Source organism: Myxocyprinus asiaticus, chromosome 37 (genome assembly GCF_019703515.2).
Source record: "Myxocyprinus asiaticus isolate MX2 ecotype Aquarium Trade chromosome 37, UBuf_Myxa_2, whole genome shotgun sequence".
Lineage (NCBI taxonomy): Eukaryota > Metazoa > Chordata > Actinopteri > Cypriniformes > Catostomidae > Myxocyprinus > Myxocyprinus asiaticus.
The window spans coordinates 12,038,399-12,065,591 of record NC_059380.1 but is presented as its reverse complement, the minus strand read 5'-3'; the positions used below and the strand labels follow the sequence as shown (position 1 = coordinate 12,065,591).

The 27,193-nt window shown below is 38.4% G+C and overlaps 1 protein-coding gene across 19 annotated transcripts in view; it reads left to right on the top strand.

The window, feature by feature from the left end:
• The window catches only part of LOC127427958 (calcium-dependent secretion activator 1), a 167,003-nt gene that overhangs the window by 14,771 nt on the left and 125,039 nt on the right, over window positions 1-27,193 (top strand). For all 19 annotated transcript variants that reach the window (XM_051675951.1, XM_051675941.1, XM_051675938.1 and 16 more), the window contains exons 3-4: window positions 6,454-6,567; window positions 11,143-11,475. In XM_051675951.1, the coding sequence (XP_051531911.1) occupies window positions 6,454-6,567; window positions 11,143-11,475 (447 nt within the window). The remainder of the gene's footprint in view (window positions 1-6,453; window positions 6,568-11,142; window positions 11,476-27,193) is intronic.

Below are 27,193 nucleotides of genomic sequence, written 5' to 3'. Positions count from 1 at the left end.
AATAGGAGAAGTTTGGAAGACAAGTCAAGATATTTCTCCATTCCCTTTGAATTTAATTTGTATGGCAATCATGCACTTTGTATCAACTACGTGGTCCTGTACTCAATTCCATGTGTCAGAAAGCAAGAGACCCAAGAGCAGAGGAACAGTTCACAGGATTTATTGACAATAAATTAGAACACAGCAGGGCTGGCAAAGCGTGGGGCACCAACTGCTGCAGGAAGGCGTGTAGAGAGCAGATCCTTGAGAAATCCTCCATGAAGAATATGTTCGTAGGCGTGTATGCATCATGGCAGTGTAGAAAGCAGATCCGTGAGGAATCCTCCATGAACAGTGTGTCCGTAGGCGTGTATGCGTCATGGTAGTAGGGAGCAGATCCATGAGGAATCCTCTGTTGAAGAATGTGTTGGCAGAAGGACAAACGCAGCAGCAAACTGGAAGGTAACCACACTCCAGACACATGGGCAGAGACGGGCAACCAATACAGATACACGAGATAGGACCAACTGAGGCAGAGAGAGTGAGGTGGAACACACAACAACAATCTAGCAAAGATCATGACACAATGAAGGGTTTAAGTAGGCAGAGAATCAACAGAGAACAGGTAATTATTGGCATGATCAGTGTTCCCATGGAAAAAATCAGTGTTACCATGGAAACGGCGATCACGCATGCCGGCAGCACCTGAGACACATGAGGGACAGAAAAACAAAACAAACAGAACAAACCGGCAAATTCACCTGGACCATGAATGTAACCCCCCCCCCCCCCGACCTGAGAGTTGGGCTTTTGGGCAGGGAACAAAGGGGGCTGGTAACCGAGGCAACACTCGAAGGGTGATAACACTATAGACGATGACTGCAAAGAGTTGTAGGCATACTCGACCCAGACTAAATGAGAGCTCCAAGAAGACGGATTATAGGAGGCCATACAGCGCAGGGTCTCGAAGGGACTGACAGTGGTTGGAGGAGCCCGGCTGGGGGTTGACCGGAGGATTTATTTGAAGCACAAATGGAGTAAGGGGCTATGAACTGGCGTGTGTCCTGCACTAGCAATGGCCACCAGAAACTCTGTCTAATGAGCGCCTGGGTGCGAGCCACCCCTGGATGACAAGTGACATTGGATGAGTGGCCCCACTGTAGGACGTGCATCCGAACTGATCATGGCACAAATAACAGTCTCGCTGGGCATGCAGCAGGAGGAGCGGTGTTATGTATCACACTTTGGCCTCCACATCCCAGGATATTATGCCCACCACCCGAGTGGCGGGTAGAATGGTATCCGGTGCGATTGTAGAGGTCTCGACTTCAAAACATCTAGATAACGAATCGGGTTTAACGTTCTTAGAGCCTGGACAATATGAGAGAACGAAGTCGAACCTGGTGAAAAACAGTGCCCAGTGAGCCTATCTAGAATGAATGTGCTTTGCATTATGGATGTACTCTAGGTTCTTATGATCAGTCCAGACCATGAAAGGTACCTCAGAACCCACTAACCTGTGATGCCACTCATCCAAAGCCAGCTGGACCACCAGCAATTCTCTGTTACCTACATTGTAATTCCGTTCAGTTGGAGTTAAGTGGTGCGAGAAAAAAGCACACAGATGTACCTTTCTGTCTGAGGAAGAGTGCTGCAACAGAACTGCTCTGACCCCCTCTGACGCATCCACCTCCACCACAAACTGACATGAAGTGTTGGGAGTACTAAGAATAGGGGTGGTGGTAAACCACTTCTTTCATTTAGAAAACGCTGCTTTGGTCCACAGAGACCAACAAAAGTCAGTGCGGGTGGAGGTGAGATCTGTAAGAGGTGCGGCGAGTTGGCTGTAGTTACGAATAAACCTACGATAAAAATTAGCGAACCCCAGAATCCTCTGCAAGGCCCTGCAGGAATCTGGCATTGGCCAATTGGAGACAGCTCTGACCTTGGCAGGGTCCATGCGCACTCCCTCGGCCCCAGGAACGGAACCGGCTGTGCATTAAAAGTGCACTTCTCCACTTTAACGAACAGCTGATTCTCTAGCAGACGCTGAAGCACTTTCCTGACATGCTGGACATGGTCCTGGTTATTCTGGGAGAAGATCATAATATCATCTAGATAGACAAACACAAAATGGTCGACCATGTCTTTGAGTACATCATTCACGAGCCCCTGGAAGACAGCTGGGGCATTGACCAATCTGAAAGGCATAACCAAATATTCGAAGTGCTCCCTATGGGTGTTAAATGCCGTCTTCCACTCATCCCCCTCCCTTATACGGACAAGGTGATAAGCATTGCGTAAGTCCAACTTCATAAAGACGGACGCTCCCTGCAAGAGTTTGAAAGCTGAAGACATCAACGGCAAAGGATAATGATTCTTCACCGTGATGTCACTCAGCCCCCAATAATCTATGCAAGGTCTAAGCGAGCCATCCTTCTTCTCCATGAAGAAGATCCCCGCCCGTTAATATATATATATACTATTTTTATTGTATAATGTCTATTCTATATTGTGTGTTTTGTATACTGTACATTGTATATTATTATTTGTATATTGTGTTGTGTGTAATTATGTGTATATTAGATATGTAAATTGTGTTGTGTAAATCTGATGTTTATTGTAAATTGGTATATGTCTCATCACTGTCATGACTGCTATGTTGCTCGGAACTGCCCCCAAGACTTTCACCCACTATTGCACTTGTGTATATGGTTGTGTGACAATAAAAGTGATTTGATTTGATTTGTTTGAGTTTCAAGGATTAGGATAGGATTTTGTGGAATTATAACCTGATTTAAAACCTGAACATTATCATTAAAAACCTCATCTGTTTTTCAGATCACATTTGTTTTTTATGACTGTATCGGTTAGGTTTAGTTATAAGGATTAGGTTAGGGAGGAAGAGTTTGTTGATTTAAAACTTAAAAAAGAGCATTAACCTTAAAAACCTAGGCATTGTTAATTCCATGCACTACCAGTTGAGCTACAGGAACATGTAACATTTTCTCAACCTCTATATAACATTTACAGTGGCATGCAAATGTTTGGGCACCCCTGATCAAAATTTCTGTTGCTGTGAATAGCTAAGCGAGCAAAAGATGGCCTGATTTCCAAAAGGCATAAAGTTAAAGATGACACATTTCTTTAATATTTTAAGCAATTTAACTTTTTTATATCCATCTTTTACAGTTTCAAAATAACAAAAAAGTAAAAGGGCCCAAAGCAAAGGGTATGGTCAGTACTTAGTAACACCCCCTGGAAAGTATCACAGCTTGTAAAAGCTTTTTGTAGCCAGCTCAGTGTCTTTCAATTCTTGTTTGGGGGATTTTTGCCCATTCTTCCTCGCAAAATGCTTCTAGTTCTGTGAGATTCTTGGGCCGTCTTGCATGCACTGCTCTTTTGAGGTCTACCCACAGATTTTCGATGATGTTTAGGTTGGGGGACTGTGAGGGCCATGGCAAAACCTTCAGCTTGCACCTCTTGAGGTAGTCCATTGTGGATTTTGAGGTGTGTTTAGGATCATTATCCTGTTGTAGAAGCAATCCTCTTTTCATCTTCAGCTTTTTTGCAGATGGTGTAATGTTTGCTTCCAGAATTTGCTGGTATTTAATTTAATCCATTCTTTCCTCTACCAGTGAAATGTTCCCCTGTGACATTGGCATCAACACAAGCCCAAAGCATGATCGATCCACCCCCATGCTTAACAGTTGGAGAGGTGTTCTTTTCATGAAATTCTGCACCCTTTTTTCTCATTACGGCCAAAAAGTTATATTTTAACTTCATCAGTCCACAGGACTTGTTTCTAAAATGCATCAGGCTTGTTTAGATGTTCATTTGCAAACTTCTGACGCTGAAATTTGTGGTGAGGACGCAGGAAAGGTTTTCTTCTCATGACTCTTCCATGAAGGTCATATTTGTGCAGGTGTCGTTGCACAGTAAAACAGTGCACCACTACTCCAGAGTCTGCTAAATCTTCCTTAAAGTCTTTTGCAGTCAAATAGGGGTTTTGATTTGCCTTTCTAGCAATCCAACGAGGAGTTCTCCCTGAAATTTTTCTTGGTCTTCCAGACCTCAACTTGAACTCCACCATTCCTGTTAACTGCCATTTCTTAATTACATTACAAACTGAGGAAACGCTTTGCTATCTTCTTATAGCCTTTTCCTGCTTTGTGGGTATCAATTATTTTAATTTTAAGAGTGCTAGGCAGCTGCTTAGAGGAGCCCATGGCTGCTGATTGTTGGGACAAGATTTGAGGAGTCAGAGTATGTATAAAGCTTTGAAATTTGCATCACCTGGCCTTTCCAAACATTGATTGTGAACAAGCCATAGCCCTAAAAAGCTAATTAAGATCTGAGACCTTGGTAAAAGTTATCTGAGAGCTCAAATCTCTTGCCCAAACTTTTGCATGGTGTTCCTTTCCTTTTTTCACTCTAAAATTTTACAAAATAAAAATAATACACTAATATTGCTTAAAATGTTGAAAAGAATGTTTCATCTTTAACTTTATGCCTTTTGGAGATCAGTTCATCTTCTACTCATTTAACTATTCACAGCAACAGAAATTTTGACCAGGGGTTCCCAAACTTTAGCATGCCACTGCATTTCTGGTCTAGTGATTTAACTGTTTAAGCAGTGTTGGAACATTTCACTTTTTTCTCACTCTGCATGTTTGTGTTTGCGACATGGACACAAAACACTTGATCCTGTGTTGGCTTATTTTAGAAATTTTTTTTTTGGGGGGTTAGAAAGAATGAACAAATCAGCTTGCCATATTGTGTCTGAAATATCAGTTACTCGATCATAAATAGTTTATACGTAGAACAGTTGTATAAAATAATCTGGATCACAGCCATGCTGATATTCAGTAAAACAGCACTAATAAAATAGCACACATATTATATTGCATAAGTAACATCATTAACAGATTAATTTTTCCAATAAATAAATAACTAAAAGCAGCATCTCATTCAGTTAAATCAATGGTGAAATTAAAAGGAAATTGTGTTTACATTAATCCTCTGATTAACAATTCACTGTGTGTGTGTGTGTGGTTGTTTGCCAGAGAGACAGAGAGAATGAACAAGAAACTGTGATTAAAATATAAGCAAACTATTGAAAAACATGTCTATCTCATTAAATATATAAAATTACAAGAAGAACAATGATAATAAAATCAAATAAAAATAAAAACATATGCCCTTTCCCAGGTTATGTTATGTTGTCATACCACTATGATGTCATTTCCATAATCTTTATTTTTTGTCCTGTACCACTTATTTAAATGTAACTTGACCAACATTGCAGCTAACCTTCTATGCATCACGGAGGACCATGCGTCACCTATGCATATTGTCAATATAATGTTGTTCTTTTGCATTTATTACATCCATGAGGTGGGTTCAACAACCAAGAACCACACCTCCCTCTTACTGTATGTGCACAATAACTGAACCGTTGCTAAATCAAATTCATCTGTTTTCTTATTTAGCATTTGTTCTATCCCTCTAATTAGTTGTTTCACTCTGTAAAGCTCAAATTTTAAACAGAGCAGATTATTTTACTAAATTCTTATGGCACACAGAAGAAAAAAAAAAATGTGAGGGAGTAGAGGGATGCAGAATAAGCTCTATAATTATCAATTCCCTGACTCAGTTATGAGACAAGAGATTTAGACTGCTCTCAGCCTCTTAATAATTTGTGTGTTGTGAATGTTAGCGAAGTGGAGAACGCCTCTGTGTCGTAGATGGAACATGAATACTGGCTAAGCAGAAATTTAACAGAGCTCTGCAGACATTAAAAAAAGAAGACAAGGCTTAACTGTTAAAAAGCCAAGTTTTCCAGCACAAAGAATATCTTTTTATAGCCATATTGTATGTAGCAATAAATTGAGTAAAACACATTAGTAGATGCAGCTCACTGTGCTGACAATTGTGTTGGGATTCTGAAATCTAGATGCTTGCTTTACATTTCTTTCAAATCAAAGTCTCTATAGTGTTATGGAATGTGCAGTGTCTCCTGTTACAGTTGTCTAAGGGTTTTATGTGGCCTCGTGGTTGAAATTTCATCTGTTTCTGGAATTTGAAATAGGTAAGATCTCTTATACTTACTGGCAAAAAGTCTGTTGAGTAGGGGTTGGCCTTTTTTTTTTTTTTTTCTTTTTTGTCAGATTGACATCATATCCACATTCACCCCTACAATGTCAAATAATTGCATTAAGTGAAAGTCAAACTGATCTGTCAGAGCACAAATAAGCAATGAACGACTCAAACGGAACATTATTGCTGAGTAATTCTGGTTGGCATGTCCATTTTTTACTCTTGTGAATATAGATGTTTCAAGCTAGAGCTAACAGATGCTATTAACAGTGAAAATAGTTGTGAAAAAATTGATTTCTATCTTTCTGATGTCTTTTCACTTTTTGAGCATTTGTAATTATGTATTCATAAGCTTCTCTTCTCATCTCTTCATAGATCAGCAAGCAGCAGCTTCAAACAGTGAAGGATCGCTTTCAGGCCTTCCTGAATGGAGAGACTCAGATTGTAGCAGATGAAGCATTCATCAATGCTGTCCAAAGCTACTATGAGGTATGATGCAACAAGTCTGGGCTTACACTCCCAATAAATGTCACACTAGCTGATCTATCAGTTAGTTTTCCCAATTAGCTGTATATATCTCTGCAAAAAAACAAGTTTAAGGAAGAGTTAAATTCTGCCATTATTTACCCTCATGTTGTTACTTGGCCTTATGACTCTTTTTTTTTTTTTATCTAGAATTAATGCAAAAGGAGACATTTTAATGAACATCTCTGTCTGTCTTTTGAATGACAGTCTTAGTGACTAATTTTAAAGCTTTAAAAAGTACCCAAATGTATAATAAAAGTAGTCCATGCAAACAATAGTTTTTGGTGAGAAACAATGCAAAATCTAAATTGTTCTTAGAGAAAATATTGATGAGAATTTAATTCACAGTGGCTTGCCTGTTCATGCAAGAACTAGCAAAAACTCACGTGGACTAGCGAGCCACTATGAACGAGCTTCTCTCATAGACCTCATGAACGTGCATCAGACGTCAAGACCAACTTTCCCTGCAAAATGAATTAATCATGGGTGGCAAGTACACCTGAGAATAGTACATTACTATAATGGCAATGGTAAACTTTTGCTTTTGTGTGATGCTGCATCAACTCTGATCCACTCTGTTAGTACAATGAAATTAACATCTAAATTAACTGGCTTTGTTCAAGTCAGAAATATTATTTAACATCACTGAATCATAGTTAATACATTACACTATGTAACACAATTTTTTTCCTGGGTATTAAGTGTTATTTCCTAATTGCTTATGTCCCAAAAGTATAGAAAATGGCTATTATTCCCCACAAACTTTGCTTTTGTGACCAGGACAGTGATATTTTGAAATTTACCTATTTCCAATGAGAAAACGGGTGAATTTGTGTCTTTTCGTTCACTTAAAGTCAGAAAAAAACAACAACATATGAATCCAAAATCCTTCTTTATCTGTGGTCCGACGAAGACACCGGCTTTGACCTTTGCCTCAGGCAGCTTAGGGAAGAAGTCTTGAAGGTACTTGAAGGCTGCTGACTCCTTATCTAGAGCTCTGACAAATTGTTTCATAAGGCCCAATTTGATGTGCAGTGGTGGCATCAGCACCTTCCGGGGGTCCACCAGTGGCTCCCACTTGACGTTGTTCCTCCCCACAGAGAACTCGGTCCGCTGTGGCCAGTCACGCCTGTGGTAGTGCACCTTGGTGTCCCTGCTGTCCCAAAGGCAAAGATAGCAGGGAAACTTGGTAAAACCGCCTAGGAGACCCATCAGGAATACCACCATTTTTAAGTCTCCTATGACCTCCCAGCTGTACTCATCATACTTCAAGGCATCCAGCAAGGTCTTGATGCTGTTGTAATCCTCTTTGAGGTGCACTGAGTAAGCCAGGGGAAGAGACGGGTACTTTTTACCATTATGGACCAGCACGGCTTTGAATATTACTTTAGTATAAATGCATGTTAATTTTGATTCATATGTTGTTTTTTTCTGACTTTATGTGAACGAAAAGACACAAATTCGCCCATTTTCTCATTGGAAAATTGGAAATAGGTACATGGTCACAAAAGAAAAGTTTGTGGGGAATAATAGCCATTTTCTATACTTTTGAGGCATAAGCAATTAGGAAATAACACTTACAATCCAGGAACAAAAAAATAAATAAAAAAATTGTTACACAGTGTTATTACAGCAACAAAATTCATTTTAAGGGTTTGATCATGTAATGTTCCTTAAGGTATCAAATGGAGGTTAATACTTTATACAGTGTATAAAGTCCAAGACCACTGTATTATTTGGAAGAGAAATAAGGGCCAGCATGCCACATAAACAAAACAAAGTAAAAAAAACAACAACAATTCTTTAAGTTTTTTAAAAGTGCGCCTTTTAAAGGAATAGTTCACCCAAAAATGAAAATTCTCTCATGATTTACTTGCCCTCGTGCCATCCCAGATGTGCATGACTTTCTTCTGCAGAACACAAATGAAGATTTTTAGAAGAATATCTCATCTCTGTGGGTCCATATTATGCAAGGAATGGTGACTAAAACTTTGAAGCACCAAAAAGGACATAAACGCAGCATAAAAGTATTCCATAAGACTCCAGTGGTTGAAACCATATCTTCAGAAGCGATACGATAGGTGTGGATGACAAAAAGATCAATATTTAAGTCAATTTTTACTCCAAATCTCCACCTTTTACTAGCCCCACCTAGTAGGTGGCGGTATGCACAAAGAATGTGAATCGGCCAAAAAAAAAAAAAAAAAAAGGAAGAAGAATGTGGAAGTGGAAGTGAAAGTGATGGATATTTGTGGTTAAAAAAGTACTTAAATATTGATCCGTTTCCCACCCACACCTATCACATTGCTTCAGAAGACATGGATTAAACCACTGGAGTCTTATGGATTACTTTAATGCTGCCTTTATGTGCTTTTTTGTGCTTCTAAATTTTGATCATCATTCTCTTGCATTTTGTGGACCTACAGAACTGAGATATTATTCTAAAAATCTTCATTTGTGTTCTGCAGAATAAAGAAAGTCACACACATCTGGGATGGCATTGGGGTGAGTAAATGTGAACTATTACATTAAGCATTTTGGGTGAACTATTATTTTAAGCATTTATGCATTTAAAAGTACTCTGGACCAATGGTGGTGCTGAAATGCTTAGTAAGGTAGCTTACTTTTGAGGACAACCAGTCACACCCTCTGTTCCTACCATTAACATAATGCAGTTTAAATGGGATTGTTTGGAATTTGTTAAGCTGTCTACCTTGTGTTGATTTGATGAGCAGAGTAATCCATGTCTATGTATATGCTAAACACATACAGTAGGTAAACAGGGGCACACAATATTTTAAAAAACAACAGTTAAATAATTGTACACATTTATAAATCAAAAGATACTTCAATGTGAGATGAAGAGAATATGTATTTTGCCTAATAATAAGTAAGATACTAAGACTGTGCCTTTGTGAAAAATAAATAATCACAAAGTGACACATAATGGCCTTTAATGATAGTTAAGGTGAGATATTATCTTTTATGACCTAGAAAAGGTGAATAGGGAATAAATCAAAGGGAAGGCTGGGATATTGGGTAATTTAATGAGGTGAAACTAATGAGCCAAATGCCTTTGTATTCAGTCACAGCCAAAGCCGGCTTTTTCAATTCAATTAAACCCTGATACACTTATTGAATTTGTGCTGGATGTTCCCTCTCTGTTAACTCATCTCCCCTGCTTATCCAGGAATGTTTTTTATTTATTTAGTTTATATTATCAATATGAATATGATATAAAATGAATATTAAACCTTAAACCCTTTTGCTGATTGTTCGCAAGTTATTGGCAAGCTGGACTGCCAGATGAATTCCCACCAATTTTGTCTGAGTTATGAATCAGGATTTGACATACTCTGTCTATATGACACAGGGGAAATATTTCCATTTAGAACAAAGTACTTTTCAAGTGCCTCAATAACCATTTAACGAGGTCATGCTGACCTGAAGCCAATTCTTCTGAAACCAGAAAAACTGCTTTCTTGGGAAAAGAGAGAAATAGCCTAGACTAGAGGTACTCGCATTGGCCTCTGTTGCCCTGAGCATCACTGGGTCTATTTACACTTGGCAATCTGCTTGGTTTAATAAACCTTATACTACAAAATGCACCTTGCATCCTGAAATCTATAATCTGATGCTATCATTACAAGGGAAGTGTTTTGTATTAATTTGATGTCAACAAAACCTAAAATAAAATAAAAAATGCATTGGGCCACAAAATCCTGAGATCACTAAAAAGCCTCTATTTTGCATTTTAAAAATGTAATATAAATTTTAATTACAAATAATATCATCAGCAAAACAATTTTGAAAACAAACAAACAAACAAACAAACAAACAAAAAAAAAGCTTAATTGAATTACATTCCTTAATATTTTGTATGTTCTCTTTTGCTTTAATGACAGCACATACTCAAGCTGGTATGGACTTCTGATGCAAAACCTGATGATCCATGTTTTCCCAGCATGGTTTGAGAAAGCTCCAAAGAGCATCTTGTATGCTTCAATTGAAGCAAGGACATCTGACCTTTTGTACAAAGGATTTAAAGGAATATTTTATGTTCAATATAAGTTAAACTCATTCAACAGCATTTCTGTGTTGAATACCACAAAAATGAATTTCGACTCGTCCCTCCTTTTCTTTAAAAACAAAATGCAAAAATCAAGGTTACGGTGAGGCACTTACAATGGAAGTGAATGGGGCTGATTTCTGGAGGCTTTAAAGGCAAAAATGTGAAGCTTATAATTTTATAAAAGCACTTACCTTAATTCTTCTGTTAAAACTTGTGTATTATTTGAGCTGTAAATCATCATTTTTTACTTTAATTTTAGGGTTTAAGGGTTTACGGCATTACATTGCCATGGCAACTAAGTTCTAAAATTGGACATTAAACCCTCATTTTCAGTGCGGTCTCAAACTTTAACACAACTGTTTATAAATAAATGTATTAAGATATTTAATATACTGTATTAATATAATGCTACAGTAAGTGAAAGATTTGACAAGTTATTGTAACATTAGATTTCTGGTTGATCACAGGTGTTCCTCAAAAGTGACCGTGTGTGCCGCATGGTCCAGAGCGGTGGTTGCTCAGCCAATGACTCCCGTGAGGTCTTCAAGAAACACATCGAGAAGCGTGTCCGCAGCCTACCTGAGATCGATGGCCTGAGTAAGGAGACGGTCCTCAGCTCGTGGATGGCCAAGTTTGACACAATCCTCAGGGGCGAGGAAGACCTATGCAAGCACCAGCAGCGCATGACAGCCAGTGCTGCTTCTGAACTCATTCTCAGCAAGGACCAGCTCTACGAGATGTTTCAACAGATTCTTGGCATTAAGAAGTTCGAGCACCAGCTGCTGTACAATGCTTGTCAGGTAAGCAGTGGACATTTAGGCAAGTCGCTCCACTGTTAGCACACACTTACAGTTGAAGTTAGAAGTTACATACACTTAGGTTGAAGTCATTAAAACTCATTTTTTAACCACACAGATTTTATATTATCAAACTATAGTTTTGGCAAGTTGTTTAGGACATCTACTTTGTGCATGACTGTCACCAGTCTGTCTCCCTCATGTTTCCTAGGACTCTTATTTTGAAGTGTTTCCCCCGGACTACGTTACCCAGTATGCACTGCCCTCATCTCTGCCATCTGTTCCTTATTGTTCTTACCTTTTTTCCATTCCCTCATTAGTTCTTGTTTGTATATACTGTATACCCTCTAGTTTTTGCATTCATTTGTCATTTCATGTTTGTTGTTGTTTTGAGTTCCTGTTTGTTGTTTCACTGTCATCATTTTTATTAAAGCCTGCAAATAGATCCTACGTCTCCTGTGTCATCTCAGCAACTACTCGTGACAATGACAAAAGTAATTTTTCCAACAATTGTTTACAGATAGATTGTGTCACTTTAATTGACTATCACAGTTCCAGTGGGTCAGAAGCTTACATACACTAAGTTAACTGCGCCTTTAAGCAGCTTGGAAAATTCCAGTAAATGATGTCAAGCTTTTAGACAATTAGCCAGTTAGCTTCTGATAGGAGGTGTACTGAATTGGAGGTGTACCTGTGGATGTATTATAAGGCCTACCTTCAAACTCAGTGCCTTTTTGTTTGACATCATGGGAAAATCAAAAGATTCAGCCAAAACCCACAAGTCTGGTTCATCCTTAGGAGCAATTTCCAAATGCTTGGAGGTACCACATTCATCTGTACAAACAATAGTATGCAAGTATAAACACTATGGGACCACGCAGCCATCATACCGCTCAGGAAGGAGACGTATTCTGCCTCCAAGAGATTAACATATTTTGGTGCGAAAAGTGCAAATAAATCCCAGAACAACAGCAAAGGACCATGTGAAGGTTCTGGAGGAAACAGGTAGACAAGTATCTATATCCACAATAAAACGAGTCCTATATCGACATAACCTGAAAGGCTGCTCAGCAAGGACGAAGCCACTGCTCCAAAACCGCCATAAAAAAGCCAGACTACAGTTTGCCAGTGCACATGGGGACAAAGATCTTACTTTTTGGAGAAATGTCCTCTGGTCTGATGAAACAAAATCGAACTGTTTGGCCATAATGACCATCGTTATGTTTGGAGGAAAAAAGGGTAAGGCTTGAAAACTGAAGAACACCATTCGAACAGTGAAGCATGGGCATCATGTTTTGGGGGTGCTTTTGCAAGAGGGACTGGTGCACTTCACAAAATAGATGGCATCATGAGCAAGGAAAATTATGTTGACATATTGATGCAACATCTCAAGACATTTGCCAGGAAGTTAAAGCTTGGTCACAAATGCATCTTCTAAATGGACAATGACCCCAAGCATACCTCCAAAGTTGTGGCAAAATGGCTTAAGGACAAAAAAGTCCTGACATCAATCCAATAGATAATTTGTGGGCAGAACTGAAAAAGCGTGTGCAAGCAAGGAGGCCTATAAACCTGACTCAGTTATACCAGTTCTGTCTGGAGGAATGGGCCAAAATTCCAGCAACTTATCGTGAGAAGCTTGTGGAAGGCTACCCAAAATGTTTGACCCAAGTTAAACAATTTAAAGGCAATGCTACCAAATACTAACAAAGTGTATGTAAACTTCTGACCCACTGGGAATGTGATGAAAGAAATAAAAGCTGAAATAAATAATTCTCTCTACTATTATTCTGACATTTCACATTCTTAAAATAATGATCCTAACTGACCTAAGACAGGGAAGATTTTCTAAGATTAGATTAGTTTCTCAGGAATTGTGAAAAACTGAGTTTAAATGCATATGGCTAAGGTGTATGTAAACTTCTGACTTCAACTGTCAGAGATTGTTACTTGTGGCTTTGTTGCATTGAGCTCATTTAGGGCATAAAAACAACGTCTGATTATCTGAGTCTGGTTTTGGATGTGTAAATGGATTTTTGTCATTAAAATGGATTTCTTGTTTTGGATGAAAAGGACTAATCCCAAAGCACCCTGCAAGAGTTGGCCTGAAAGAAAGAGTATTTGTGTGTTTTTTCAAATCACTTGTGTAGAAACTGGTGTAGACAGCATCTGTTGGAACCAGAAAAACACCTGTCTTCTTGTAGCAGGCTGAAGGAGAGTGAAAAGACCTTAGCTGAGGATGTGTGAGTTTTTAAATCCTCCTTCAGTTAGAAGAGCATTTATTAGGCCAGCTGCAGAATTGTGCACGTTTCAAACACAAATCAGAGGGCCACCCACTTTGATATAGCTTCCTTGAAAATCCTGCCAAATACAGAAATTAAGCCCTGTCCACACAGTTAATCACTTTATGGCAAGAATGACAGAATGACAAGATGATGTCAGATTCAGTATAGGCTCCATGTAATGTACGATTTTGTGAAAAATCTATATTAACAGCTTACACGCAATCATGTAAAATATTAGGGAATTGTAATTTCCATGCCTGGGAAAGTCATGAAAAGTTCTATATTCATATAAATATCTCTAGTTATACTCAGCTTCAAAATATTGCACTTTATGAGTGTAAAAATAATTTTTAAAAGTCCTTATTCAGTAGCTACGAACGACTGGAAAAGTAATGGAGAAGTCATAGAAATTAATTTGTCAAAAGGTGTGGAAACCCTATATTTACGAAGACAATAGAAAAAGTGGCAAATTAGTGACTCAAAGCAAGAAATGATGTAGAATGAATGAATAGAAAATAGGAGCACAGTAGTGGCTACAGATGGAAGAACAGGCAATGAGTGGGTTCCAGAACAAAAGAAAAAGAGAGAAAGAACTAAAGGGAAAAAGAGAGGGGCGCTTAACAGTCACATTTCTAAAGGGTAATCATAGTCTTATCTGTGTATATAGCTAAAATGTACTACAAGTTAATTGTTCAGAGCTTATGGTTTAGCATGCTATCCCACATACTCTTAATGTGTAGCCCAATGAATAAGCCACATTTACCTACACACTTGAAAGAAAAGCACTCATTAACTTCAGTTCACATGCAAGAACAACTGCTGCATTGCACACTGAAAATATAACTCATACATTTTCTTGTTTTGGGGGACTAAATGGACCATTTGTCCATTTCACATTTCTGGGTTTGGAATGCCTGTAGTAAACAATAGCAGCATAATTGGCACAGCCAATAAAATAAGAGGTAAAAAGGGAGACCATAGCAAATGTTATTTTAGCTTTCCTTTTTGCTTCAACTAGAAAAACTTTGATGTTAGCATGACAAAGCCTGGCCTAAAAATTCAAAAACGTTTTGAAAGCTAAAATCGACAAATCCTGGCCTTAAAATTCAAAAAACGTTTTGAAAGCTAAAATCAATCAATCAACTGACCGACTACTTACCTAACAATTAACCAACCAACCTACCTACCTACCTACCAATCAATCCATCCATCCATCCATCCATCAAAACAAGAAAATAATAACATGTGCATCAAATTCAGTAAAAAGGGTCATATTCACTTTAGCTCTACTAAAGTTCAGCTAAGAACAAGAAACACCTTCATGCAAGGCTTTTGCAGAATTTGGACAATTATGAGATTTGTGGCCAGTGAGAACACAAAAGCACTGGATCCGGAGTAGGTGCCAGTGTAGGAGTCTGCTATTCATAAGGCATTTACATTTGAGCCAAGCAGGCCCATTTGACCATGTGCCATCTTAATTATCTTTCAATTAGCCTTATGAATCCTACTTTCTATGTGGGGATGGTAACAACCTAGTAACCGTGGCAACATCGGTCACACCAGCCAGGTCTTAAAATCAAAACAAACTGCACCACAGCCCTGTGGTTGCAAATGTTGGCAGATTTGATACTTTCTTTAGCTTAATCTCTCTATCATTCTCACTACTAATTTATGCAGGGTGGTTACATCTTTTATTTTTCACAGCAGATCATTATTTCTGTTTTTCCACTGGACTTTCTAGTTCCTTCCTTCTTTTAAATTTAATCTTGTTGATAGGCAGAGTCTGTGTTAAACAGCTGTGTGTTGGCTGTGTGTGCGTGTGTCAGTGTGTTTAACAGCATTCAACATCAGTTCATTGGTTGTCTCCCGGGAAGTAGGAGTTTAATCCAATCTATCGACTATTTCCTGAGGGCATTTCAGGATACCGGCTGTGGATGGCAAGTGAGTGACAGGCAATTAAAACAGAGATAGAAATTGCTGCAACACAGATCAGTCTATAATTGACAAACAAGGACCTATGATTCATTCTGGGCTCTGAATCTCCCTCAAAATGGCACTTTTGAAATTCTTGGGTCTCTGGTGCTTATGAGCTCAATTCTTTTCCCTGGGGGGTTTATATATGTTTCAGTGTAGATATTAAGTTACAGTAAACATCAAAGAGACCTAAGTGGTTTATTAAAGAACAAATCAAAACAATGAACAGAGTTTTTTTTTTTTTTTTTTTTTTTTTAAGTTGCCTTCTCAGTGCCTTGCCTGCTGAGTTTGTGGTTTTCCAAACCATGACAAACTTATGTTCCATTTGTCATTTATCAAGCTTCTTACCTAATATATTTACACATGACATGTTGTTAGAAGCTAGTTAATCAGTTAGTTTATCTACCTTTGGTTTATCTTTAAATCCAACCACCCCACGGAACACTTAAAATAATTTATTATTATGTTATAACAACATTTATGTTTCCATCAATTTAACTTGTCACAATAATTTCTTTTTCAATTAAAATTTTATGTTTTCAAATTTTAATTTTAATGAGTTAAAATGGTTTATGTCTGAGATTCCAATACATCTGTTTTACTCGATGGGTACATTTGGTAATACCTGAAAACAAAGCAGAATATCACTGCTAAGAAAATCTTAAAAAATTTGGTGCCTGGCTTTTAAGCACATGGAGGATGTGTATATATCAAGTCAAGTCAAATGTATATGTATAGCGCTTTTCACAACAGACATAGTTTCAAAGCAGCTGTACATAAAATTAAGCTATAACAGAAAATGAATGAATATAATGCCAATATTAGTTATTTATGTTTAGAATTATTTGTGGTTTAAATTAGAAAACTAAGTAGGTGTTGTGGGTCAGTGGTTAAACAAAATGATTTTGTATGAACTACAAGTTTTAGTGTTAAAGTCCTTGAAGTCATCCCGAATGAACTGAGGAAATACACGTAGATGCATTGCCCTTTGATTCTGGCTGATGAAGGCTTTTGTTGCCAGTTAATTCATTTTTTATGTACTTCATTTTTAAGAGAGTGTTGTCCCTCCTTTGACCAAGATGATACAGGTATTATTCAGTGAGGAGCGTCGCAGTCCGGCTGGCAGCTCATGTCAGGTAATTAACTCCATCCTGAGCATCTGGCAGGCTCTGGTAACCTGATAGAAGGTCACTTAAGTGCTTTGGAGTTAGACCATTCAAAGCTTTGTAAGTAATTAACAGAATTTTAAAATGTATATGAAACTTAACAGTTAGCCAATGTAACACCGATAAAATGGGGCTGATATGATCATATTTCTTGGTTCTAGTTAGCACTCTAACTGCTGCATTTTTAACCAACTGAAGTTTATTTATTAAACCTGCAGGACATCCACCTAGTAATGCTTTACAATAATCTAGTCTTGAGGTCATGAATGTATGAATTAGTTTTTCGGCATCAGACACAGATAGCATGTGTCGGAACTTAGCAATATTTCTAAGGTGGAAGAATGCAGATCTACAAATATTGGAAATTTGTTTTTCAAAGGTTAGATCAATATCAAATATAACACCTACATTTTTTGCTGTAGAAATTGACGTTACAGTACATCCATCAAGAGTCAGATTATATTTTAGTTGCTTATTTTGAGTTTTTCATTCCAATAATTAGCACCTCTGTTTTATCAGAATTGAGTAGAAGGAAATTTCTAGCCATCCAATCTTTGATATCATTTATACACTTTGTTAATTTGGAAAATTGTGAAATTTCATTGGGTTTCGAAGAAATATAAAGTTGGGTATCGTTGGCATAACAGTGAAAATGTATTCCATGGTTCCTGATAATGTCTCCCAGGGGAAACATATACAGTATAAGGAGAAAAGCAGAGGACCTAAAACTGATCCCTGTGGCACTCCATACTTAACTTTAATTTAATCTGACAGTTACTTATTTACCCAGACAATGTTGTAGCGGTCAGAGAGATAGGACCTAAACCAAGCTAATGCCTGTCCACAAATGCCAACATAATTCTCAAGCCAATCCAAGAGAATGTCATGATCATGGTGTCAAAGGCAGCACTAAGAGAGATCCGCCATTAATGCCATTGAGGCTTTTATTAGAAATCCCCAATGATGACATTTAGCCTTTCCAGGAACGGGGAATCCCCTTCTTGCAATGCCACCTACAGACTAGTGGAGAAAACACAAACACTACAAAACATGAACACAAATACGTGCAAAACACGTACTGTAACAGACACATAGAAGTGCATCTTTGTCAAGGTAAGTCATTGCCAAATCAGGCACTGACGCACATCCTATCTTAGGTCATTAGTTTAAATAAATCCATACATAGGCTGAAGGCATTTGCACACCAAACGTGAATTTTCACATTAACATTTTGAATCAAAAGAACAGATTCCTAATGAACCATTCACACCTGGAGCGAACATTTGCAAGCCAAAATGTGAAGCTTTTTTTTTTTTTTTTTTAACGGTAAGTGTGAATTTTATTTATTTTTTTTTTCAGGCAATGATATGCTGACTAATAAAATATAAGCTTTAGATCATGTGTCAGGAGCTGCTGCAGTTCCAAAACCAGTGCAACTGGGGGCGCTAAAGCACAGAAAGCTGTTTTCCCCACTGACATTAAAGGGGTCATGTCATGAGGAATCAAATATTCCATGATATTTTGACACAGAGGTCTTTCTAATATAAAAACATGCTGTAAATTTCAGAACTCAAAACTTAATCCCCAGTGCAATAAAAGCATTTTTTTGAAACCAAGCTCCCAAAAAACCTCGTTCTCTACATCCGTGTATTAGTGATGTCACAAAGGGTACTCATTAATTCATGACCGGCTCAACAGCTACAACATCAATGCCTACTTTACATCATTACATCCTTGGCCTCGCCCACTGGGGGCTCAGTTCGTGAAGAGAGAGTGAGAGAGCAGGACATATTGTAGGCCTACTGCTCTGCCTCTTGTTGTTTGGTGCATAAACTGCTCAACAAACTGTTCTTTCAGCCATCTGTGCTATTTTTAATTGTTGGTGTATGTAAACATGCCCTAGATGGACATCTTTGACCATTTTGATGCGTTTCCGGCAGTGGCGATTTCTCAGGGCCAGCAAAGCCTTCTCTGCTGGAGTAACATGCCTAATAAATAAATATTTTTTCATCCTTTCATTCTCATTGACCTTTTTGTATTTGTAATCGCTTTCCACTCCTAATTCGAATAGAAAAAACGAATAGTAAAAAAAAGTTTATCCATCGATGCTTACAAGCAAAGTGTGACAACTGTTTCTCAAATCGCATGCCCGAAGCCACGCTCCTTAGCTGAAGCAGCGCGTGAGTCTGAGCTCCACCCTGTCAGGCCTTCAGAATTTCTGCAGAATCCCTCAACACTACAGTGAATAGGCATATAAAGTCAGATTGTCAGATTCATCAGCCAGTCAGATTGATTTATTTGTTCTTGGTGGGTGTAGTCTTTAGGATATGTCCCAGTCCAGGCCTTCTAGCTGGCCTTGAGTGACACAATCACGCTTTAAGTGATGTATGTAATTTGAAAGCAAAGCGCGAGAGATCTTGCTGACGAGTCGGCTGTCACTGCCATATCACCATTGAGAAAGAAATCCTTATGGATTTAAAAACCAGAGATGTTCTGCATGATCTTGCGATTGAGTAATTAAACAGGAAAGGAGGACTGATTTTCACTTCAAGCAAATTGGTAAGTGCTTTTTGCATTGTTAGAGCAACATCAGGAGTTTTCCAAGTGTAAATCAGGCTGCTTGAGCATTCAGTGTTGGATCAAGTTTTGAAAAGTAACCGTGTACCCTGATGAAACAAAATGTATTGCAAGCAAAATTTAAATCTCAAATATTATTAGAGAGCTTTTTCTTGGTATTAGACCTCGGTTCTGACTTTCGTGTGTGGACACGTTTTTAAAATGTCAATTGGTATTAGTTGACTGCCACGTAATGAATGCCTACAGTGTCTTATTCATTGTGAAACTGTGTTTTCTTAATAGCATGAATCGCACTGAAGGCCTAGACTTAAAACGCACAGGCCGCGGCTGGTTTCCAGCGATGTGTACCTCAGTGCAGATTGATACTGGATATGTGCGACTTCATAGTGCTTTGGACTATGTATGTGCATCATGTGGATGTGTTTAAGTGTTTTTCTTTTCCAAATATTAGTAACTGACTTGTAGTACACTCTTTACAAATGCCTTTGTATCAAAACGCCTTTGTATACCAAAAGCGTGGTGATGTCTCCACAAAATCGTTATTGCTGTGCTATTGGTAATATTCTTAAACATCTGTGCTGTGGTTTGCAGTATTAAAGTATATAATAATGGGTCAGATTGAAGATGTGATTTATTGGGTGAGATCTGTGTTTTATTGCTTGCATTATATCGACTCTTGGAGCATTTTAATTTTGTCACATTTAATCAGTAACATGAAGGGTTTTGAGAAGATGTATAACAAAAGTAGATATACATGCAATAAGATATTCTAAGTATTGTTCCAATTGACATTTGTTTTAATAGTCATTGTCATAGTCATGTGTGTGCATTACGCAGTGATTTTAAACAAATGTACTTAACACAATAAAAACAGTATGTGTGACAGTGGCATGTAATCACACTTGTTCCAAATGAGAACATGCTTTATCCATTAGTATTATTTTTTTACACTTGATACTTTCTAATCATCCCCAATGTAGACTGTATATACATGATAATACTGCCAGTCAACTTGCCCAGGAGGTGAACTAAAATAGTTTGTGAAGTGTCTCGAATGTTTTCTTTTTCATTCAACAACAAACTCATCACTGCTGCAGTTTAGAGAAATATCTGATTTCTTTTTTCAATCTGCTTGTCAAGTTGTTTTTCTTCTCTTTCTTAATCAGCGAAGAGCTGACAAGCTGAAAACTGCGTCGAGCCACAGACCATACCAGGGTAAAATTGCTAGTCAATTAGTACCACCTCTTGTAAAAGGCATGAATGTGCTGACGGCAATCATTTGCATGGCTTTCTATGTGAAAGGGTCATAATTACATCACCTTTAGTGTGAAAAGGCCTTGAGTCACTAATTAATCTCTGGGCTTTCCTGGTCCAGATACACATTGGCTTAAATGGCAAGTGGCCTGACTCATTTCGCCAAGCAGGTGCAGACAAACAGAGATTTAGTTAGTGTTATGCCATTCTGCCAAGCAGGCCAAGGCTAGCTAGCCTCTCTTGGAGGCGCTGCAGGTTTGAGCAAGGAGACATGAAAGGTGGGGGAAACACGGTAATTAGCAGGGAGTTGTAGCTTGAAGGATACAGGATTGATTTGATTAATGATTTTGAAAGGACCAACATACCTGGGACTTAATTTCTTACACGGGAGCTGAAAACGAAGATCTCGGGTTGACAGCAAAACCCACCGCCCTGGAGCGTAGTTGGGGCCAGGCCGCCGATGGAGATTGGCCTGCTTCCTCTGTCTGCGAATAGTATGTTGTAAGTGGACGTGTGCTTGATCCCAGATAGCCTCACTGTGCTGCATCCAGTTGTCGACTGCAGGTACAGCGGACAGTTCTCCAGACCAAGAAGAGAGTGGAGGTTGAAAATCTAGGATGCACTTGAAAAGGAGTGGCTCCGGTGGCTGGTTTGAACAGGGAATTTTGAGCATATTCGGCCCAGGGAAGGAAGCGGCTCCAGTCGTGCTGATTCATTTGACAGTATGCTCAGAGGAATTTACCTAGGTCTTGATTAAGGCATTCAGCTTGTCCATTAGATTAGGTTAGACTCACGTTGACGTTAAGCAATTTGAAGGCAGACCAGACTTGGGAGGTGAATTGAGGACCACGGTCAGAGACAATGTCTTCTGGTAGGCCATAGAAGTGGAAGACATACTGGAACAGGTTCTCAGCGCATTCCATAGACGAGGGGAGCTTGGGCATAGGGAAATCCATGACAAAATCCACTGCAATATGAGACCAAGGACGACGAGGGGCAGGCAGGGGCTGAAGGAGACCAGACACAAGCTGTCAAACAGATATAGAGGAGGCATAAACGTCGCAATTCTTTTTTTTTTTTTTTTTTTTTTTTTTTTTATACATAGTCAGTGACCTCTGTTGCTAGGTTCTCCCACCAAAACCGGTTTTGCACTAACCTGCAAGTAGCTTGTGCACCTGGATGCCTGGAATAGGCCAAGTCATGAACCCACCGAAGAACTCTGTGCAAGGATCAAGGAACAAAGAACTTATCAGGAGGGCAGTCAGTGGGAATGGGTTCTTGATTCTGAGCTTGGGTGATTTCAGCCATAATGTCCCAATGTACGGGAATGACAATGAGGGTTGGTGGGATTATCGGAGTCACGGGGTTGTTGCAGTTAGTAGACCCATAAATGCGCAACAGGGAATCTGCTTTGGTGTTCTTGGAGCCGGGTTGAAAGGTAATGGTGAAATCAAATCCGGAGAAAAACAGAAACCATCAAGCTCGACGGGGATTTAGTCGTTTAGCAGACTGAATGTATTCCAGGTTGCGATGATCCGTGATAACCAAGAAAGGATGACGAGCTCCCTCTAACCAATGCCTCCACTCCTCGAAAGCCACTTTCATGGCCAAAAGTTCATGGTTGCTGACATCGGTAGAGAGAGAAGACCCACTTGCATGGGCTCATGATAACTGGTTGCAGCAATTTCAGAGTGAAGTGTGTGTAGAGAATTGTCTGGATGATGGGCTTTAATCAAATTATCCAGATGAATGGCTAATTTGAATTCATCAAGAGATCTCCCCTCATCACAATATGCTAGTTCAGCTTGAAGATCAGGATTTAACCCCTGATGGAACAGTAGTTTCAAAGTGTCCTCCACCCACACTGTTTGTGCTGCTAGCATGCAAAAGGATAAGAATTCAGCAGAAGACATCTTCCCTTGCTTTAAACATAATAGAAGATCTCCCGGGTCCTTACCACCCTCAGAGTGTTCAAAAACCTCCCGTAAACGAGCTATGAAATGAGACGGAGCGTTTTATAATGTTCTCACGACTCCATACTGCAGTAGCCCAGTCTAGTGCTTTTCCTGACAGCAGTGATACGATAAAGGAAACACGAGCTTCATCATTGAGATACATTTGAGAAATCCTCGACACTTACTGGGTGATCCGTCAAACTTCTCAGGAAGTGAGAGTCAAGGATTAACAGCAGCTGTAGAGTGCATTGTGCTGCTGGTTGAGTTGCTTGAAGAAACTGTCATCGGAGATACCTGCGGTTTTGGCTGCACAAATTTAAAGAGTTCTTCCATGATAGGTGAGCTTGCACAGCTGTTGATGGTGACTGGGAAGCATTTCTGCTTGTGCTGCAACAAGCTCATGTAACTGTTGGAAGGCTGCTGGATCTAAGTTGGGCGAAGTCTTCTTTAGCGAAGACACTGGGGCAGTTGTGTTAAGATCCATGTGCAGTTTAATAAATGTAAGAACAGTACAACAAAGTAGCAAATAAAAGGGTAAATGACAAAACAGGCAAGGGTCCGGTACACAGGAGATAGTCCAAGAAATGCAAACCAAAGTAAATCCGAGAGACAGAGGGGTAATCCAGTAAACAGGAAAAAGGTCCAAAAACTCACAAGCAGGCAGGGAAATATGATAAGCAGGCAGGGAAATATGATAAGCAGGCAGGGGTCAAAAACACAGGAAGACCAGCAATGGTAATAATGCTCAGAATTGCAGAACAAGACTTTGCACTGAATGCAGGTAAACAGAGAACTTAAATAGTCTGGGATAATATGAAACAGGTGAGTGAGTAATCAGTCTGAGCAGGGAATTATGGGAAATGTAGTTTGTGAAGGGAAAGCTAGAATTCCAGAGATGGAAACCTCTGGCGGCATTCTGGAGAGATAGCAGACACTGCAGGTGTAACAGATCTACATTTGAATTGTATTTATGTCTAATTGTGCTGCAGCATTTCATACATTCCTGATGCAGCATTTCTTGTGTTTTTCTAATTGTGCAGTACCAGCAGCATGTTCACATGCTTACTCAATATGTTTATGTTCTAGCAGTAGCAATTCTCTGTATTGCTCTGCAGCAGTAGCAGCAGCCTAGCAGACCTAGTCCACCAAGACCAATATCAATATGTCATACCAACATTAAAATTCTAAATCTTTAAAGTTTTCATGACTGAAATTCATTTACTCAACATAACTCTTAAGTGTAGTTTTTTTTAATATAATTCCCTCCCCCCCCCCAAAATCAGTGTTTGAGATGCCAACTATAGAAATTAGTATTTAATTATACAATTTGTATTTAATCATTATGTTTAATAAATTAACTGTCATTTTATGACAGTATTTTTATTTTTATTATTTTTTATTAATAATAGGGATTTTGTGGTGGTGTATGGCAAAATACATTTTTAGTAGTATTAACTGTTTTTACAATATTAATCTTAGTTTAGAGAAAACTAATCAGTTAAAAAAAATGATTCTACACATCAGGGACATCGAAGAATAAGCAATAATTAGTCAAAATGAATTATGTAATCATTAGGGTTTGGTATCACCTACAACGTCAATATACGATACACATCATGCTACAGAGGCCACAATAAAATACGTATTGTGTTACTAGTTAATTTTAAGCAGAATTTCTCATGAGCAAAATTTAATATAACAGTTGTTTCTAGTAAACATCTGTTTATACCAGAGCATGTGAGCGGAGCGTTGAGCATTCCACCTGAGCGGAGAGCGCCTTTTTGAAGATTCCGCTCCGCTCACTCAGGCCACTCAGGCCAGAATGCGTTTCGTGATATGCTGGTTTAGGAACCTGCGAAATAAGCAATAGGCCTGAGGTTATGGAGCTCTAACATTGTTTTAGTGAAGTTGCAAACCTTATAGCCTAAATAAATGCAAAGTATAAATCAGAGTTAAGAATGAGGAAATCAAAAGGGAGTGTAGAGAGACCGTGAGAATGAGCAAATATTCCTTTTGGAATCGTATGTGTTACATTGCCAGAGAGCACGAGGATGTGCTACGCGAACATGGTAGTGCAGCAAAAGGTGAGCTAGTAGGCTACACTACTATTCGATAATAAATTAACAGATAAGTAATGCATTTTATTGTTTTGCAATCATTTCAGTGCAGCTGCCAGCTAGATGCAGGCCCAGTTCTGCAGTTTCCCAAAGCCAAATCCACACCTTAACGATAAGTGAAACGTAAAAAAAAAAAAAAAAATGACTCTAGATTAGTGGTTGCAGATAACATTTTCGGCATCGCTTGCTGCATTCATGCGCAGAGAAAAAATCTATTAATGATTGTACATTAGAAAAAAAATAAATCTTTAATGAAGGCCGTGTAAATTGTGAATTAAATAATTTGTATTTGTTTTAGGATCATTAAACATGATTTCATCTAATATATATATTGGACAAAATCTCACTTTATACAGGACAAATATTTTGTATTTGTTAAATCCATGGTTAAACCTTGCTGTACATATAAAGAGTCCATGCACAAGACATGATTGTTTGATGCATATAAAGTCCAGATTAACTTTATAATGCTTTACAAATAACAAGGAAAAACAAAGGGGGCACGTGGTATCTACTAATATAATAATTATTATATAAATAACCACAGATTCGTACATATAAAATTGTAGGGAATATTAATAAAGCAAAAACACTGAAAAGGAGAAAAACATTCACTGCTCTTTTCTGGATAAATTAATACACCCTTTAAAACTGAACACAAAATTAGGATGAGAAATTGCTAATTTTAATTTACAGACCCAAAGTCTGATAGCATTAAATCAGAAACCTATTAATGTATCAAATCGACTGTATAATCATTCCGTGGAGACAACTGGAAAACAATTATGAATTTCACTTTTACCTGCAATATTTTTCCTGGTACCAGTCCATGTTTTCATTATTGCCATAAATGACTCGAACAAACTTTAAAGTTGAAAAGATTGTGGTTTTCTGGGTCAGTTGTATCACTCGGGTCCAGTTTAAACTGAAAAGCGCAATTTTACACGAATGCGAGTTTCCATGCCAACATATGTTTTATCACTTGTAGAGGCATGTTTGATGACTTGTATAAATTAAATAAAAGTAATTTAGAACTGAAAATTTTTAAGGCATTATTTGAAGATGTTCAAATACATATGTGCTTACAGAGAAATGTTTGACTGATTACAAATGATAACAAAGGTCTGGTAGACCCGATCATCTAACAGCAGTTGTAAACTAGTCCAAAATAAACGGCGAGATTTTATACAAAAACACAACAATACAATCACATAATTTCAGATGTGTATGTTACTAAGCATTTGATAATTTAATAAGTGTCGGCATATAATTTATATTTCACCCAGAGGGGCACCTCAGCCCATGTGGGCAAAGGGGCAGTTGCTTGGGCCACTGTAGCTACCCCCTGTGTACTTGCTTGGAACCAAGTATACAACAGAGAAATTTAATGTTGGAGCAGGATTTGAGCAAATGCTTTTTTACTGGTGAGCGTGAGCGGTGCTTGAGCGGAGCATCTACTTGGGCTGTGAGCATTTGAGCGGAGCACATACGCATGGAGCGGGTTATTGAACGGAGTGTCACACCGCTCCACTTCACTCACATGCTCTGGTTTATACTAAAATCATTTTGAGCCATTTAAAACACAGTAAAGTCCATAAAGAAAAAGAAAAGCAAAATAAGTAATTCTGCTATCAAAAAGCAAATTACTTTTATTGTCCCTTACTCTTTTGTGGCCTTACTAGTTTAAAATATTATAGCTCAAAATCAAACCCTTTTTTTTTAAATGTGCACCAGGTAATGCAAAGCCTAGATATTAACAATTTGAGTCTTAACACAAGTCAAACACTACTCATTTCTATACAGTGTTCTTGTATTCAAATTAAGAGATGTACTGTATAATAATCATTACATGAATCTGTAAATAGTACTTTTAACATAACTCATATTTTAGACCATTCATAAATCCACTGAAAGATTATAGGCAGTGCAAAATATGCTGTGCTAAGATCAAATGAAAAGACATAATAGCCGGCATATGCATTTTCTTAAAATAGTTAGAGTAGCTTGTATGTGATATCCACCATGCCTCCACTGCAGATCTTTGGTAAAATGCAAACTGCTAGATTTAAAGTTATTTAAACACAGAGCACCTTCTGAGATGGCCTGAGATCATTTGCAGTGCTCACATGAGCAAAATTATTTGCAGGCCACTGACATAGAGAAGAAAGAAAACATCTCGGTTACATGAAACATAACCCTGGTTCCCTGAGTGGGAACGAGATTATGCGTAATCGCATTGGGACATGCCCTGAGTGTCACGGCAATTTATTCGCTTAAGTGACACTCCTAGGGAGCTATGTAACGGGCTCCATAAAAGCACTCGCTTTGGTGCCATCAAGTCAGATTTTGTGCAGGAAGTCACGAGCCTGTGCAGCTGCTAGAGATGGCCAGCT